At 38.7% G+C, this 14616-nt stretch overlaps 1 protein-coding gene across 1 annotated transcript; it reads left to right on the plus strand.

Moving 5' to 3' along the window:
- The first annotated feature begins 1203 nt into the window (after positions 1-1203).
- On the plus strand, positions 1204-14529 carry casd1 (CAS1 domain containing 1). Its single transcript, XM_055058879.1, has 18 exons — positions 1204-2365; positions 3518-3614; positions 4396-4516; positions 4968-5012; positions 5093-5155; positions 6147-6191; positions 6309-6432; positions 7367-7581; positions 7684-8103; positions 8989-9078; positions 9182-9301; positions 9415-9571; positions 9942-10021; positions 10145-10246; positions 10331-10471; positions 10550-10627; positions 11729-11821; positions 12395-14529. Exons 1-18 carry the CDS (start codon positions 2116-2118, stop codon positions 12653-12655), a joined length of 2502 nt encoding a protein of 833 aa, XP_054914854.1. The 5' UTR covers positions 1204-2115; the 3' UTR covers positions 12656-14529.
- The last annotated feature ends 87 nt before the right edge of the window (positions 14530-14616 follow it).

The following is a 14616-nucleotide window of genomic DNA, read 5'->3' on the forward strand; positions in this document are numbered from 1 at the left end:
ACACAGTGGACCACAAAAATGAGAAATCACAAATTAACTGTATTTAATGTAACACGTGTTAAAACTTGTCAGTTTGATCAAATCCAAAACAAAACAATAATTATGTCCAGTTTACTTAAAAGCAGTAACCTTGAAATGTTTACAGAAAAGGCAGTTTATGATTTCAGTTGCGGAGAGAATGTGTGGGTACAACCAAAAGGAGTTTGTGTATTTCAATTTGGGTAATGGCTTTGAAAAAAAAGTCAAAATATGAATGAATTTTTTAAAAATTACAGTAAAAAGACATTTAGGAGAGACATAAAGCTGAGGATGGATGAGTTTTAGTGAAAACTTCACTAAATCCCTTCAATTGTTATGCTTTGCTATCACATCAGATTCAAATAATTGAATCTGATGCAAATCCTTTTCATTCAGAAATTGGATGTTTTATGTTTTGTTGGTATGCAAAACATTTAGCTTGCAAAACCAGTTTATGCAATTTTTGCACAACTAAATTGACCTTTGTATCTTCACCAAAATAGATGGCACACCCCAATAAATTTAGAACATATCAGTTTTTATTGTAGTCTATAGCCATAAAAAGTCAGCCACACCTGTACAAAGTAACCATTGAAATCCTGTTTCTGTGCTGCCAACCATGGGTGTGTTGTTCTGTTCTAGTGGGGAATAGTGTTTACGATTGTGTCATGGGTTTGTACAGCCTTACCCTTTTATTTCTTCAGAGTATGACCATGTGGTCAGACCAGTATTTTCTTTTTTATATATGGGCACAGTCTTCAGAATTTTCAGGAAAAAAACAAAATAGGCCAATCATTTTCAATCTAATAGTACTAGTTAGCTTTTTTCTTAATATATCCTGAGCAAAGATACAATGTAATTAGTTTAGCTTCTCTAAACTATTTACTTTAGTATGGATCTTGATCGTCGTCAACGTGTTTGTTTGAGGTAGGTACGGCACACAGAACTTGTAAAATACTGAGGTGTGCTCTTCTGTTCTCATCCAACCATAATGTTAACAGCGTTTCACTGGTAAAAACCTCAGGCTGTGTGCTGTAATTTAACATGTAAGGAAAATAAGTAACTTATTAAAGAACTACAGACTGACAGAAAAAAAATCATACAGTCACCCTGCTTAAAGGACTCAGAGGAAATATTCAAGTAGTGGAGTTTTAGCAGAGAATCTGGGCTGCAGGGCGATCAGGTAGAGCATTCATGGGAGCAGACAACTCTGGAGGAGACCCAGGTTACAGAATCTGTCAACGCGATTTTCGTGCTTTCCGCTTATTTGCTGCTCACTGAACATTGGCATAAAGAAAGAAACAGAGTGGACAAAAATATCATCAGCCTCTGGACATAATCCAAAAGACTTGCAGCCGCAATTGCACTGAAAGATGGTTATCAATTGGCTTGACATTACCTGACTATTAGCAATTTGTGTAATTTTTCTTCCGTTTCAGAATCATCGACTCCTTTGAGTAGGACTACTGTGTGAAACTTACATAAATCACAGTAAGGTTTGTGGTTCTGCATCATCAAAATGTAAGGCTCAAGGGGCACAGAAACCTTTGCAGGCAAGTATGAGGCAACATTCATCTGGAAAACTGATGACTAATATAATGGAAAACCATCCCAAACCTTCATAACCTAAATGTACCCAGACTTTACCTCTCCAGGTTTTAACATTGGACTTTGCCCAGTAGATTGTACGTGGTTTATAACAGACAATATAGCATTTTCAAAAACTCAGACAATCCTCTCTAGTACCATAACAAGAACAATAAGGCGTATCCTAAGAAATTACTAGCTGCACTCCCTATATCGGTAAAACCTTAAGTCAGAGGGTATGCACGGCTCTGCACATTGTTCAGGACAATCCAGTCCATCCAGTTCGACCTCTGAAAAAGATTCAGAGTATTTTTAAAAGTCTCCAAACGGAGAGCGCGCGCGATATTTACGGGACACACTGGGGTTGTAAAAACTGCGCTCGAGGCACTTGAGAACTTTCCCCGTTGTTAAGAGTGAAAGGGCGCGCGGTTGTACATAAGCTCGGGAAAAGTTAATCATTAGGAATACAAACAGTCACCCTTGAGCGCTCGCAGCGACTCTGCCGAGGCGATGATGGAGACCGAAGAGGAGGCAGTGCCGCAAGAGCCGCAGCGGACAGGTGGTGCTGCGCTGCCGTTGCTGCTGCTGCTGGACCACACAGCTGCCTGTTGTCATGGAGGAGCAAAGATGGCGGTCCTGGCCTATAGCCTGGGCAAACGCGAAATAAATCAACATTTTACAATCAAGAATGCTAAATTGATATCGCTGGCGGCGGTTCTGTTGCTGCTCTTGTTCCACACGGCTTTGCGGCATTACGGAGGTAAGTGGAGCGCCGCTATTCGAGCTGACTGTTGATGCTGCCCACACTTGACACATGCTAACAGCAGCTAGCTCACTGCCTGGGTCTGGGGGCGCTTCTTCGGCTCGCTGCTGCAGTGCAGCGTTTGTTTCGTGGGGCGGATAAAAAGATTGGAAACAGGCATAAAATGTATGCAGTGTTGTTGAAACTAAGCCAGGCAAGGCTCGCAGCGGAGGCGTGGATGTTTGTTAAGCGTGCTAGCTAAAAATGAAGCTAGCATACTGTAGCTCTACTGACTTGTGTCAAAACCTGATTTTAATATTCGTAAGATTGAAATATTCATGAAGCAGACGCCGGACAAATAGAGCCAGTAAACTAGTTACTCCTAGCTTTCGTGTTTTTCTTGTGAGCTGAGTGTTGGGCAGAGTCTTGTAAAACGCGTAGAAAATTTAGAAATAACCCTTAAATATTGTCATTACAAATGCAGAATTCCTAATTTGCATTTCTTTTGCTGAATAATAATAGGAGGAATAAGAATAGTAAACAGTTATTATTATTATTATGTAATTTTGTTAGTAAAGTGACTATATAAAAAAATCTGAAACTGCAAAGTGTAGTGTTTTTTTAACCATTGTCTTTTGCTAACTAAGCTTTTTTCTTCTTTTTAAAAAAGTAAAAAATAAAATAATAAAAATATTGATTTTTGCACCGGAACACAGCCTCTAAAATATATTTGATTTAAAATTTAAAAATACAGAGTGTAGTAATACTGTAAACTAAAAAAAGTAACAAAATGTTTAACTTTTCAATATTTGTGTACTAGTACACAAATATTTGTGTCCTGCTATCAGTCTAGAGAGACTTATGCCTGAGCAGCTGCTTTGAATAGGTGGTGACAGTAAAGCTTGTCAGTCATCAGCTTCCGTGTCTTTCATGTTTTGTTGGTTTCAGCAGACATGTTCAGTTGCAGCTGCATTCAATTTTGTACCTAAATGAATAGCCAGAGGGAATTGCATTCAAAATAAAGCTCACGGCTTTATTTTGTACGAAGCCACCCAACTCGAGCTGCGTATTGTATTGTCCTGTGGCAACCACTGTACTGTTTACACATCAGTGAAAAGTGAGTTATTTGTTGTTCACACTTACTCTTAGGTTTTGTGTGTGTGTCTCTAGGTGGCGACTCGTGTGAATGGCTGTTGTCCAAAGGACGCTACTTGGGGGAGAATGTATGGCAGCCTTATGGTTGTATGATGCACAAATACAAAAGCACGTGAGTCATACAAATAACTGTTCCTCTGTGTGTTTTAAAGCAATCTGTAGGTGTGGTTGTTTGTCTGCAAGGGTGGATGGGCAACAGTTACATTTAATAAATTAAATGGAAGTGTTTGCATCGTTCCTACCTCAAAGGTTTTCACAATATGCAAAGAAGAATAAAACATAAAGTAAAATGTTCCGACATTGCATAATTGGAACCAACATGCAAGTGAATGAAATATTTCAAGCAACGGCTGGCTGTCTCTGTGAAACTGTTACCTCTTTTCTCTTAAAAATGTTTATTTTATTGTAGATTTGCGAATATGATCCATTTGTTTTAACTCAGATTTTTATCATTGTGAAACAGAAACAAAAAAAACTTTGCCTTCTACTTTTTAAATGAAATTGTCTGAATGTTTTGCCCCACATTCTCTTTAGTTTCCTTCAGATTTCTTTGATATGAGTGAAAGTTGTTTAGGCCTGAATACTGAAAATATGAGAATAATACTACCACTACATTATTTCTCATTAGGATTACATATTTTTTCTGGTTGAAACATGTTGCATAGATCATACTTTGGTGGAGATTCTTTACATAAACCCGGATTTTCAGTCACTCCTGATTGTCACAACAAAAAATTAGCTCTGATTCAATCTTTTTAAATTGAACTGATGTTCTTAAGATATTCACAGTGTTGCCACTTACTGCTAATTTGGTAATATCCAGTTGCTACTAAGAGGTTTTCACATTTATACTTCTGATTTTTACATTCCTCACCAATGTTTTTGTCTTGCAGTGAAGCCAAAACATGCCTTTCCAAGAAACGGGTGGTCTTTGCCGGTGACTCACGAATCAGGCAGCTATTTTACTCCTTTGTCAAAATTATCGAACCTGAGAGAACAGAAGATGGAAACAAGGTATCATCGCGAGACATGGCATGTTTCTCGCTCAGGGGCTATTAGAAATCTTTCCATTCCGGTTTAACAGGATACGTTCTACCTGAATCCCTCATGACAAATATTTGTTGGTTGTTTAGCTCTGAAGCCCTATAATTAGATCTCAGACTCTTCCTGAGAGATAAAAGGATTGTTTTCCCATACCCTACGAAGTTGAGCTGTTACTGCCAGAAACTTAAAAGCCTTCCTACTTGCTTAAAAATGAGATTTCTGTCATCTGTTTCAGCCTAAATGTTGATAAATTACTGTGCTTGTTCTATTTTTGGTAAATGAGTCAAACTCCAGATATGTGCAGCAGAGTGACAGACTAGTTTTGTCCTGAGCTGAAGCAAGCTGGTGAAAGGAAAGTGAGAAAGGAGAAGTCATTTTCCAACAGACCCTCTCTTTGTCTGCTTGCATGTAACACCTGCAGCATGAGGACATCTTCTTTCAAGATGAGAAGTCCTCTCTTAATGTGGTGAGCTTTCTATAGAGTCACAGTTATCTTTCCTGTTAAAAGAAAAAAAAAAAAACTTCTGTTCTTGTTTATATTTCTAGGACTTCCTTTGGTATCCAGAGGCAAATAACTCGATGAAGGACCGCGTGGTGTCATGGACTCATGTGAGCGCTGACACAGCATCAAGTTCTATTTTTAAGCACCAATTGAACGATTCTATGACAGATCCATTTTCTATCCTCGAAGCAGATCACTTTGTTTGTGTCTTGATTGCTTGGGTAAAAGTTTTCCTCACTTTTCTTCACATGTCATGCTGTGTCATATCTGATTGTAGATATTACGCAATCTTTACGCCTTTATTCATGAGCACAGCAGGCAAGTCAAGGGGGAAGTTGTTGAAATGTTTAAAACAGTGTTAAGTTATGAAGCAGTATTGCAAGTTTTAGATGTCTCATGGATGAGTTTTTGTTTGTTTTTCTAAATACTTCAAAGGCATGGCCATTCTCCTGAACTGACAAGCCAGAAAACAAGAAAAAGTCACTGAGACGAGAGCATAATGAAACCTTTTGGCCAATGTCAAAAATCCTTTTATTACAGTAAAGTAATACTGCATATTATCCTGAAAAGCTAATCCACATAGTGAATTGGTAGAGACAGGGCTTACAGTGGAACATTTTATTTTTTTTATTGAGGCCAGGAAGCTGGTTAGAATTGATAGGAAGATGGATGGAGATAAATATATATGGTGGAGGAAAATATATTACAAGAACAAACAATTGAGACTGTAAATTCAGTCAAAATCAAGGTATAAAACAAACATCTTCGGCAAGACTTGATGACTCTTTCTTACAGTCAAGCATCATTGCTTCTGAAAGTGAGTCATTTTGCAACAAACACTTGGCAAAAGTCTCTCTTTTGCCAAGTGTTTGTTGGTAAATGTTTGCAGATATGATTGCAGCCACTGGTGGTTTTCTCCATGTTGATTCAGGGGAGCTAAATGCAAATGCTTCTGGCTTTTTGTCAAGGAAAAACTCTCAATAAAAGCAATGGATAAAAACTTCACATTTCCTTTTTATTGTTGACTTAAAATGAAAACAAATCAGGTTGTCTTCCTCTCATGTAAATCTGTCAATACTCTTAACCTTTGTGTTGCAGGAGACCGCTACGAAACCTGATGTTGTCATCCTCGGAGCTGCAACAGTAAGCGGTCTACAAGAATGCCTGTCAATATTTGCAGATCAACTAGTGCACAGAGCTGGCAAGGTGTTGGCCAAATACCATCTGTCTTAATCTCACTTGTTTCGTCACTTATCACAGTGGTCCATCAAGTTGCACAGTGGCAGCAGCGAAACCCTGCAGCAGTACAAAGCAAACCTGACGGCAATTGCCGTGCATCTGGATAAACTGGCTGAGCATGCAGAGATCTACTGGGTCCTGCAAGGTGAGCTTCACTCCAAGCAGATTGCCTGCTTGGAAACATGATGATGATTAACTTTTTACTTTAGAGTGAAAACTTAAAAACTGAGAGCTGATTATTCCTGTTTGAATTGATGCAACTCTCCCTAAGTTTTATGTTCTTGGTCATAAAGTCTGATATCAGCTGAGAGTTCAACAGTGAAAGTGTTTCCAAGTCTCTGAATTGGCCAGCAGAGTTTTGGCATTTTGTCAAGGGTGTAACTTTGTGTTGCAAGTTGGAGGGCGCTGACATGCCCTCAAGTATGCGATTGGAAGACCTTTAAGTGTGAATGCCATACAGTTTTATTCAATACATGAAGATGCACGTCCTGATGAGGCTTGTCAGATTAATGGCACTTTTTCAAAATACAAACCTTTTAAGCAGCAATTAAACATACTAAAGATGTTAAATTGTTAGTTTTTATTCATCTATATAATGTCTTTCACTTGGTGACGGAATTACTGAAAAAATAACTTTTCAATCATATTCTGATTTATGGAATGAGTGTTTGCGTGCTGAGTTCTTGTCTACAGTTGAAAACAGTTACGAAATTCACTCATATTTTCTGTAATGAATGATCTCAATGATATTGTTGCCTTTAATTACCTGATTTTATGAAGTGCTCAAAAACAGAGACCAGAGAGGACAGTTAGGGGTAGAAGAGTAACCATCGATATTACTGGATTGGACGACGTCTATTAGCCGCTACAGCTAGTGACTTTTACCTGCGTTCGCCAATGCTCTGCATTGAGTGATGTCCACAAAACCATACCATTCTAATGCAGGAGGAGCAGGAATCTGTCACACAAATGGTGGTAGCCCCAATATTTCTTATCCACTTGATGAGTTTTACAACAGAAAGTGGTCAGTAGTCAAATGTGTACCATGTGAAGTATTGCCATGCCATTCTGTTTGGCAGATCCGGTATACGAGGACACGTTGAGTGAGAACAGGAAGATGATCACCAACCAACAGCTTGACCTGTACAATCAAGCGGCGACGGAGGTGCTCAACAGCAACAAGTACAGCAGGAGGTCTCGGGTCAAGCTGCTGGCGGCGGCCCGTCAGGCTGCTCTGGAAACGATCATTAACTCAGATGATGGTTTACACCTGCCAGAGGGCACCAGGAATGTGGTAGGCAGGATATATATATTTTTGGTTTATATTTAATGAGATTTTTTAGTGTTTCTCCTGTTAATTGTAAAAAAAATTTTAACGTGTGAAACACCCCTCCAGGGTGCCATGGTCCTCATGAACTCCCTTTGCAACAAGCTGCTGAGGCCCATCGACGGCTCCTGCTGCCAGACCATTTCCCCGCCAAACCTCATCCAGAAACTGTCAGCTTGTTTCTTCCTGGGAGCAGCCGTCGTCTTCGTGGTCCTCCACGTCCTCGGCTGCAACCGCCATCGCCGGCATGCCACTCTCGACGTGGAGAGCCTCGAGGAGAAGAAGCCTGCCACTGCGGCCGCCCCCCTCGGACCAAAGGCTCCTTTCCAGGCTCTCTGCAGGATGGGCGTCATAATGTTGTACTTCTACTTGTGCGACCGAGCTGATGTGTTCATGAAGGAGCAGAAGTTCTACACACACTCTGCATTCTTCATCCCTCTCATCTACATACTTGTGCTGGGAGTGTTTTACAGTGAGAACACCAAGGAGGTGAGGAGACGCTTTACTGCAAAAAACACACATTTTTAAGTATTTATAGTGCAAATACGTTAGTTTTATCTTATTTCAAGTGTATTCACAAGTAACTTTTCGGAGCTTGTCTTGAATCAATAATTTCTTAATATTGTTGGAGAAAAAAGTGCTAATTATAGGTGAAATAATGTGCCATAAGTCATATTAGCATATAGTATGAGAGAAAATGTCTCGTTCTCCAGCCACTATATTTCACTTGTAATTAGTATTTTTTTTAATCAATATTAATAAATTGACCCAAAACAAGCTCCTGTGTTATACTGAAAAGTTTCTTGCAAGTTAGCTTTTGTCTTATTTCAAGCGTACCAAGATATTTGCACTAGAGGCTACAGCAGAAATACTTGGTAAGATTTTGTGTTTGCAGTGTTCACTGTGGAGGTTTCTTTTTTAATTCTTTGAAATGTCTAAACACGGTTCCTACAGTCCAGAAAACTCTGGGAGGCCGTAGGGGGGGGGGGTTCTAAAATGGAAAAATGTTTATGCTTTCAGGCTTTAGAGATTTTATGATTAAAAAAAAAAGCTCACAAATCTATATAGGATGTTGAAGGGGAGAATAGAACAGCCACACGGATGTGATTTAAATTAGTAACTGGGTCAAACTTTGCCAAAGACTGCTCCTTTTTCAGTTCAATATGTTTGTACTGATTACGAATCTCGTTAGTTGAAATGTAAACTTGCTCTGGAGCTGTCTGCTGTTGCCCTCACTGGCTTAAACAAAATGCACCCATTCAGGATTGTGACGATTCAGCACTTTTCATTTATGTTTAGTGTCATGTCTGACTGAAAGATCCAATTTTTATTTATATTTTTTTGTTTAATCATCTTCTTTTCTTTGGATCACAGGCCAAGTTGCTCAACCGAGAGCAAACAGATGAATGGAAAGGCTGGATGCAGTTGGTTATTCTTATCTATCACGTTTCTGGAGCCAGTGCTGTGAGTCCCAAACGTGTTCCTTTTACATGCATAGGCAGCTGTTCTGCTTTGAGTCTGATGTGCATGTTTAATAAATAACAAACTTGTTTGTCTTGTATTATAGTTTGTTCCTGTGTACATGCATGTGCGTGTATTGGTGGCAGCATACCTGTTTCAGACCGGCTATGGACACTTTTCCTTTTTCTGGCTCAAAGGAGACTTTGGACTTTATAGAGTGTGTCAGGTAAGCTTACATTCAGTTATTCTGTAACCTTTAGGAATCCCCAACATGAATGACTTGTATGCTTATGAGCGTTGTTTTTTTTTATTTTATTTTTTTTATGTGTATGCTTACAGGTGTTGTTCCGGCTAAACTTCCTTGTTGTGGTGCTTTGCATTGTAATGGACAGACCATACCAGTTCTACTACTTTGTCCCCTTGGTCACATTCTGGTTTGTTCTCATCTACGCCACAATGGCCATTTGGCCACAGATCCTTCAAAAGAGGACGAACAGTAGGTGTCAAATATGAGATTGTTATTAGTTTCACCACCAACTTTGTACACTTTTTTGTCATTTTAAAAAATTGCAAGTTGTCAGTGAAAAGTTCACATATGCCCGTAATCGGGATGACTGTTATTCATTTTGGAATTTTAAAGTAGGGTTTGGACCTTTGTTCAACTTCAGTTTGTTTCAAAGCTGCATGAGAAAGTTTGAAATGACTTTCTTTAGACCTAAATGTAATGACATTCTTGAACAATAAGGGTGCATGTAAACATTTCACCAAAACTGTTATTTGCATTTGGTAAACAGTTCAAATCTTGCATTGTGTGCAGTTTTAGAGATGAGGGGTGTCTTTTTAAAGAAACCATGTTGTCTGGACAGGTAGTGGTATCTGGCATCTTGGCATTCTGGCCAAGTTACTGGGCCTGTTGCTGATTATCTGCTTCTTTGCCTTCTCACAGGTGGGTCCATTTACTCACTATAATTAGTGGTGTTTTATTGTTACAAATTGGTACAAGTCTTCTGTGTTTTGGCATGATGTGCAGCACTTTTAGTCTGACCTTCGTCTCCAATCTTGCCTCCAGAGTCTTTTCATGAGCGTGTTCTCAGTGTGGCCCGTCTCTAAGCTGTTTGAGCTGAACGGAAGTGTCCATGAGTGGTGGTTCCGATGGCAGCTGGACCGATTTGTAAGTCAAATGTGGCAACCAGCGTACTTTTAACCAGTTTCAGTTTACTGTAAACCGAGACGGCTTCCACTTGTTGGCACGCAGGCTGTGATTCATGGCATGGTGTTTGCCTTCATCTACCTGGTGCTGCAGAAGCGTCAGGTGTTGTCGGAGGGCAAAGGAGAAGCTCTTTTCCCTGCAAAGATTTCCAACTTGCTCCTTTTCTTTTCTGTGGTTTTCTTCATAGTAAGACCTCTTTACATTTTGTTTCTCAGTCAACCTATGTTGCAGAAATGTGCCTAACCTCTCTTCTTCATTTTCAAGACTTACTCAATATGGGCGAGCAACTGCAAAACCAAAACGGAGTGCAATGAGATGCACCCTTACATCTCTGTGGTCCAGGTACCGTCTTCTATTGTTACATTTGTAATTTTCTTAAGTTACTTGTTGCAGATGTATCAACTCAACATGGCAACCTTGTTCCCTATGAGAAAAAAACTTCTTAAACTGATGTTAAGATCATCAGATGAACTTTTCTGGTGTGTGAGTAACGCATTTGTGTTCCTGGGGTTAAAGTGCCGTGCAGGGCGTCGACCTTCAGTACAGCAGATCTTTTATGTGACTTGGCAGGAGTTGTCTTGGTGACTCTTATAAACTCATTTAGCATTCCCTGTTCAGTCGAACGACAGCAAACCTGCTCACATACTATTTCTATAAGTCTAAGTATTTCCTTTCAAAATATAAAATGACAAGATAATTTTAGTTGTCTGTTTTTCAAGATAAGTTGCCTAAAACAAATGAAGACTTAGATCTACAAATTGCTATCAGCTGGGCCTCATTCCTTTGAGATCTTTACACAATGAGGGTGTGACTCATAACTTTGTAATGCAATAATTTATGTTTGAATATAATTATTTCAGAATAGAGAGCTCCAGTGTATTTTTAAAGCTATGAATCTGATGCTCAAGTTTGCTCAAGATCCTCTTAATCCACCATTTTTCACTTCGAAACAGCTTGTATTCAAATATTTAAGTGCTACAGGTCAATGCCATCGCTCCCTTGAGCCTTGCTAGTCTTATCTCCATAACAAAGCCAGATGTCTCCAAGCTGATTATTTTGCAGCTTCCTTTTTTAAGAACCCTCAATGATTTCGTTGAACTTTCTTCTATCAATCGGGTCATTTCTTGCTGACAAGGAGAAACGATCAGAAGCCAAATAGTCTTAATCATTCAGAAGTTATCATGCCTTGACCTGATAGATGTAAGACAGTTGTTTTGATTTTTGCACCAAGTCGCGCCCAGGCCAGCACCATTCGGAGAACATTGTTTTGAATGTATTCAAATGTTGACTTACAATTAAAACAATGAATGTAATAAATTGCATATATGCCCTTGCCGAATGTTTTTACTCTACCTAATACTTCCAAAACTTGAAATTTCACAAATAACACACCTGTGTTTTCCTGGCTTGACTTGGAAATGTTTTCATTTTGTGTGTTAACAGATTTTGGCCTTCATTCTTATCAGGAACATTCCTGGCTACGCTCGCTCTGTTTACAGCTCGTTCTTTTCATGGTTCGGAAAGATCTCCCTGGAGGTAAGATGGTCCTGTCTCCACAGGCAGGTACATGTCATAGTTCCGAATTGCGTAATGCATTGTAAATAGTGCATTAAAACAGTAAGTGATGGCAACCTTTTGGTGAGTCTCAATTCAGTAAGATGTAAATAACTGCAGTAGTTAAATATAAATGCATCTTGCATAGACTTACAGGGTACAGTGATATATTTCAAATATTTAAAATTTTATTTGGTTTACAACTAATATAATCTCCAAGTTTCTGATTGTCATATTAAAGAGGAAAAAAAATAACATCTAGTGTTTTTCTTTCTAAAAATATGTATGTTTGGGTTTTCATTAGTGATGTCATAGCTGAATAAAGTAAACTGAAATGCTTAATAGGTTCCTCTGTGTCTAACAAAACTGAATTTAAAACTTGTTGAATTTAAAATGTTCAGCGCTATTCAAATTTGAATTCCTTTGTTAACTTGGTAGAAATAAATAAAAATACAGACTTGACTAATTGAGTTGGACTTAAAAGGTCTGCACAGGTTACGAACATGTAACTTTAAATGGACCTGGAAATATGTGCTTTGACTTTGTCGCCCCCAGCTGTTCATATGTCAGTACCACATCTGGCTTGCAGCAGACACCAAGGGAATCCTGGTCCTGATCCCGGGTAACCCTTCGCTCAACATCTTGGTGAGCACCTTCATCTTCGTCTGTGTAGCTCACGAGGTTTCTGTCATCACCAACGACCTGGCTCAGGTGGTGATGCCCAAAGACAGCATGGCCCTGCTGAAGAGACTGGGGGCCATGGCGGCCCTGAGTTTATTTGTACTGATGTCCCAGGTCCTCACACCTGGAACTTAAAGGATACTTTGAGAGGACTGGGTTACAGTCTGGGGGTCTGCTATGACTGAAGTGACGGATAAAATTCAAACTGAATTTTTTTTCTTTCATGCTGCTGGTGGCCAGATGAGACTGGTCAGAGTACTTCAGTAAAGTTGTTATTGGCTGCTGTAAAATGAGAAATCGTAACAAGAGGACAGAAACGCTGAAATGTTTACATTACCTTCATGTTAGACTTGGAGACCCAAAACCACTTTCTCTGGGCTCAGGACCTCATGCTTGCTGTGAACTTCGCAGCACTTCTTCTGCTTAGCCAAACTTGTTTCATATGAAGTTCGTTCCTCGTTTCCTGCGAGGATCCCTCTGTCCACGTGGCAGTCGGACCACCAGCATATATTTGGGACCTTTTTTTCTCTTTTTTCCCAAATAAGCTGACCTGCATAACATCTTGTCATTGACCTTCCATATTGCTGGTGTGAGATACTCACACAAGGAGCACAGTGGATCAATGTGGACCGATCACAAACCTGCCGAGTGTATAGTAAAAAATTTGCAGTGCAATTGTTAATTTTAGGAACATTTAAAAAATTTTTTTTTCATTTTAAGCGATGTTTGAGATTATTGCGTTTGCAGAAAGTCGCTGTTGTCACCTGCTGTAGCTCAGAAATGACATGTGACGTGTACAGTATTTAATGACTTAAATTAAGCTTATATTTTATACATTTTTGGCTTTGTTTTGTACTTTGCGTCCATAACTGCTGTTTGTGAAGTATCGCATTAAGAATTTTGTACCCACTCTACTATCTCATAAACAAGATTGAGCCTTTCAGTCAAATAGTTGTGTCCTATTAGCACCACATGCTGTGTAAATATATATATATAAGTATATATGTATATTTGTATGATACAACAGATTTATTTTGTACAGCTGTTCATCTCCTGTTCTTTGAAACATGCCTCATACTAGCTGTGGTGGAAAATGCACAATATTGCACATACTGTTCTACCATAGAAGAAACAAACGTCCTTCCTCAGATTGACCTAAAAATAAAAAACAGCTTTTTTTTTTTTTATATAATTAGGTGAAGGCTTTTGATATTTTTCTCTTTTTTAAATTCAGAAGGTTCTGTAACCAACACATATCCAAGTGTGTCAAGAACTTGAAATCAGGGCCACTTCAGCATTATAACCACTTTGTAATGCACTGACAGACCTAAGAGGATACTTTAAAGCCGCATAGATGAAAATATTGTTCAATATGTCTGTTGCCAGATGGGTAATTGGTTCTTTGCCTGTTTCTACTCACTTGAGAGGGAGCACTTTTATTTTGAACCTGCTTTTTATTTTCCACTTTCATCTTTAAGATGAAACCCAGATTTTAGTACATTCTTGTTTGGCATATTTATTATTATTTTTTGCTCAAAGAAAACAGTGATATTAAACTTTGTGTTTAATTGCATCTACCGCCGGGTAGTAAAACAATCATTTTGTATTTATGTTTGTGTGGGGATTTTTTTTTTCCCCCAGGAAAATTAGGGGGCACATTTCTGTTTTCGTTACAATCTGCAGCTTTTGAGGCTGTTCACTCTCAAAATGAAACGGAACCAAGGTGACCTCAAAATTTCTACTAACAATCAGACACTCGTAGAATTATTGATAATATGGTACTTTACCTGCTATCATTTTTCCTTTGGTACATGTATAAAGTTTACTGACCTCTTTTATTGATCAACAGCAAAGTGGTACATTTGGCAGTTGTTTCATGCCTTAATTGATCTGTGTGATCACATAAAAGCAACAAATATTACACCCTTTTTTAGGGCCTAGTCAAATATTTACATGTTTGTTTGTGGTGTCTGACAATGTGTGGAATTGTCTTCATATTTATAAATGCCTTTATTCTGTTGTACATTGTTTAAAAAAAAAAAAAAACTCCCTTGATTAAAAAAAACAAACAAAAAAAACTTGTGGGGTTTCTTTTT

Source organism: Poeciliopsis prolifica, unplaced genomic scaffold (genome assembly GCF_027474105.1).
Source record: "Poeciliopsis prolifica strain line A6 unplaced genomic scaffold, Auburn_PproV2 SCAFFOLD052, whole genome shotgun sequence".
Lineage (NCBI taxonomy): Eukaryota > Metazoa > Chordata > Actinopteri > Cyprinodontiformes > Poeciliidae > Poeciliopsis > Poeciliopsis prolifica.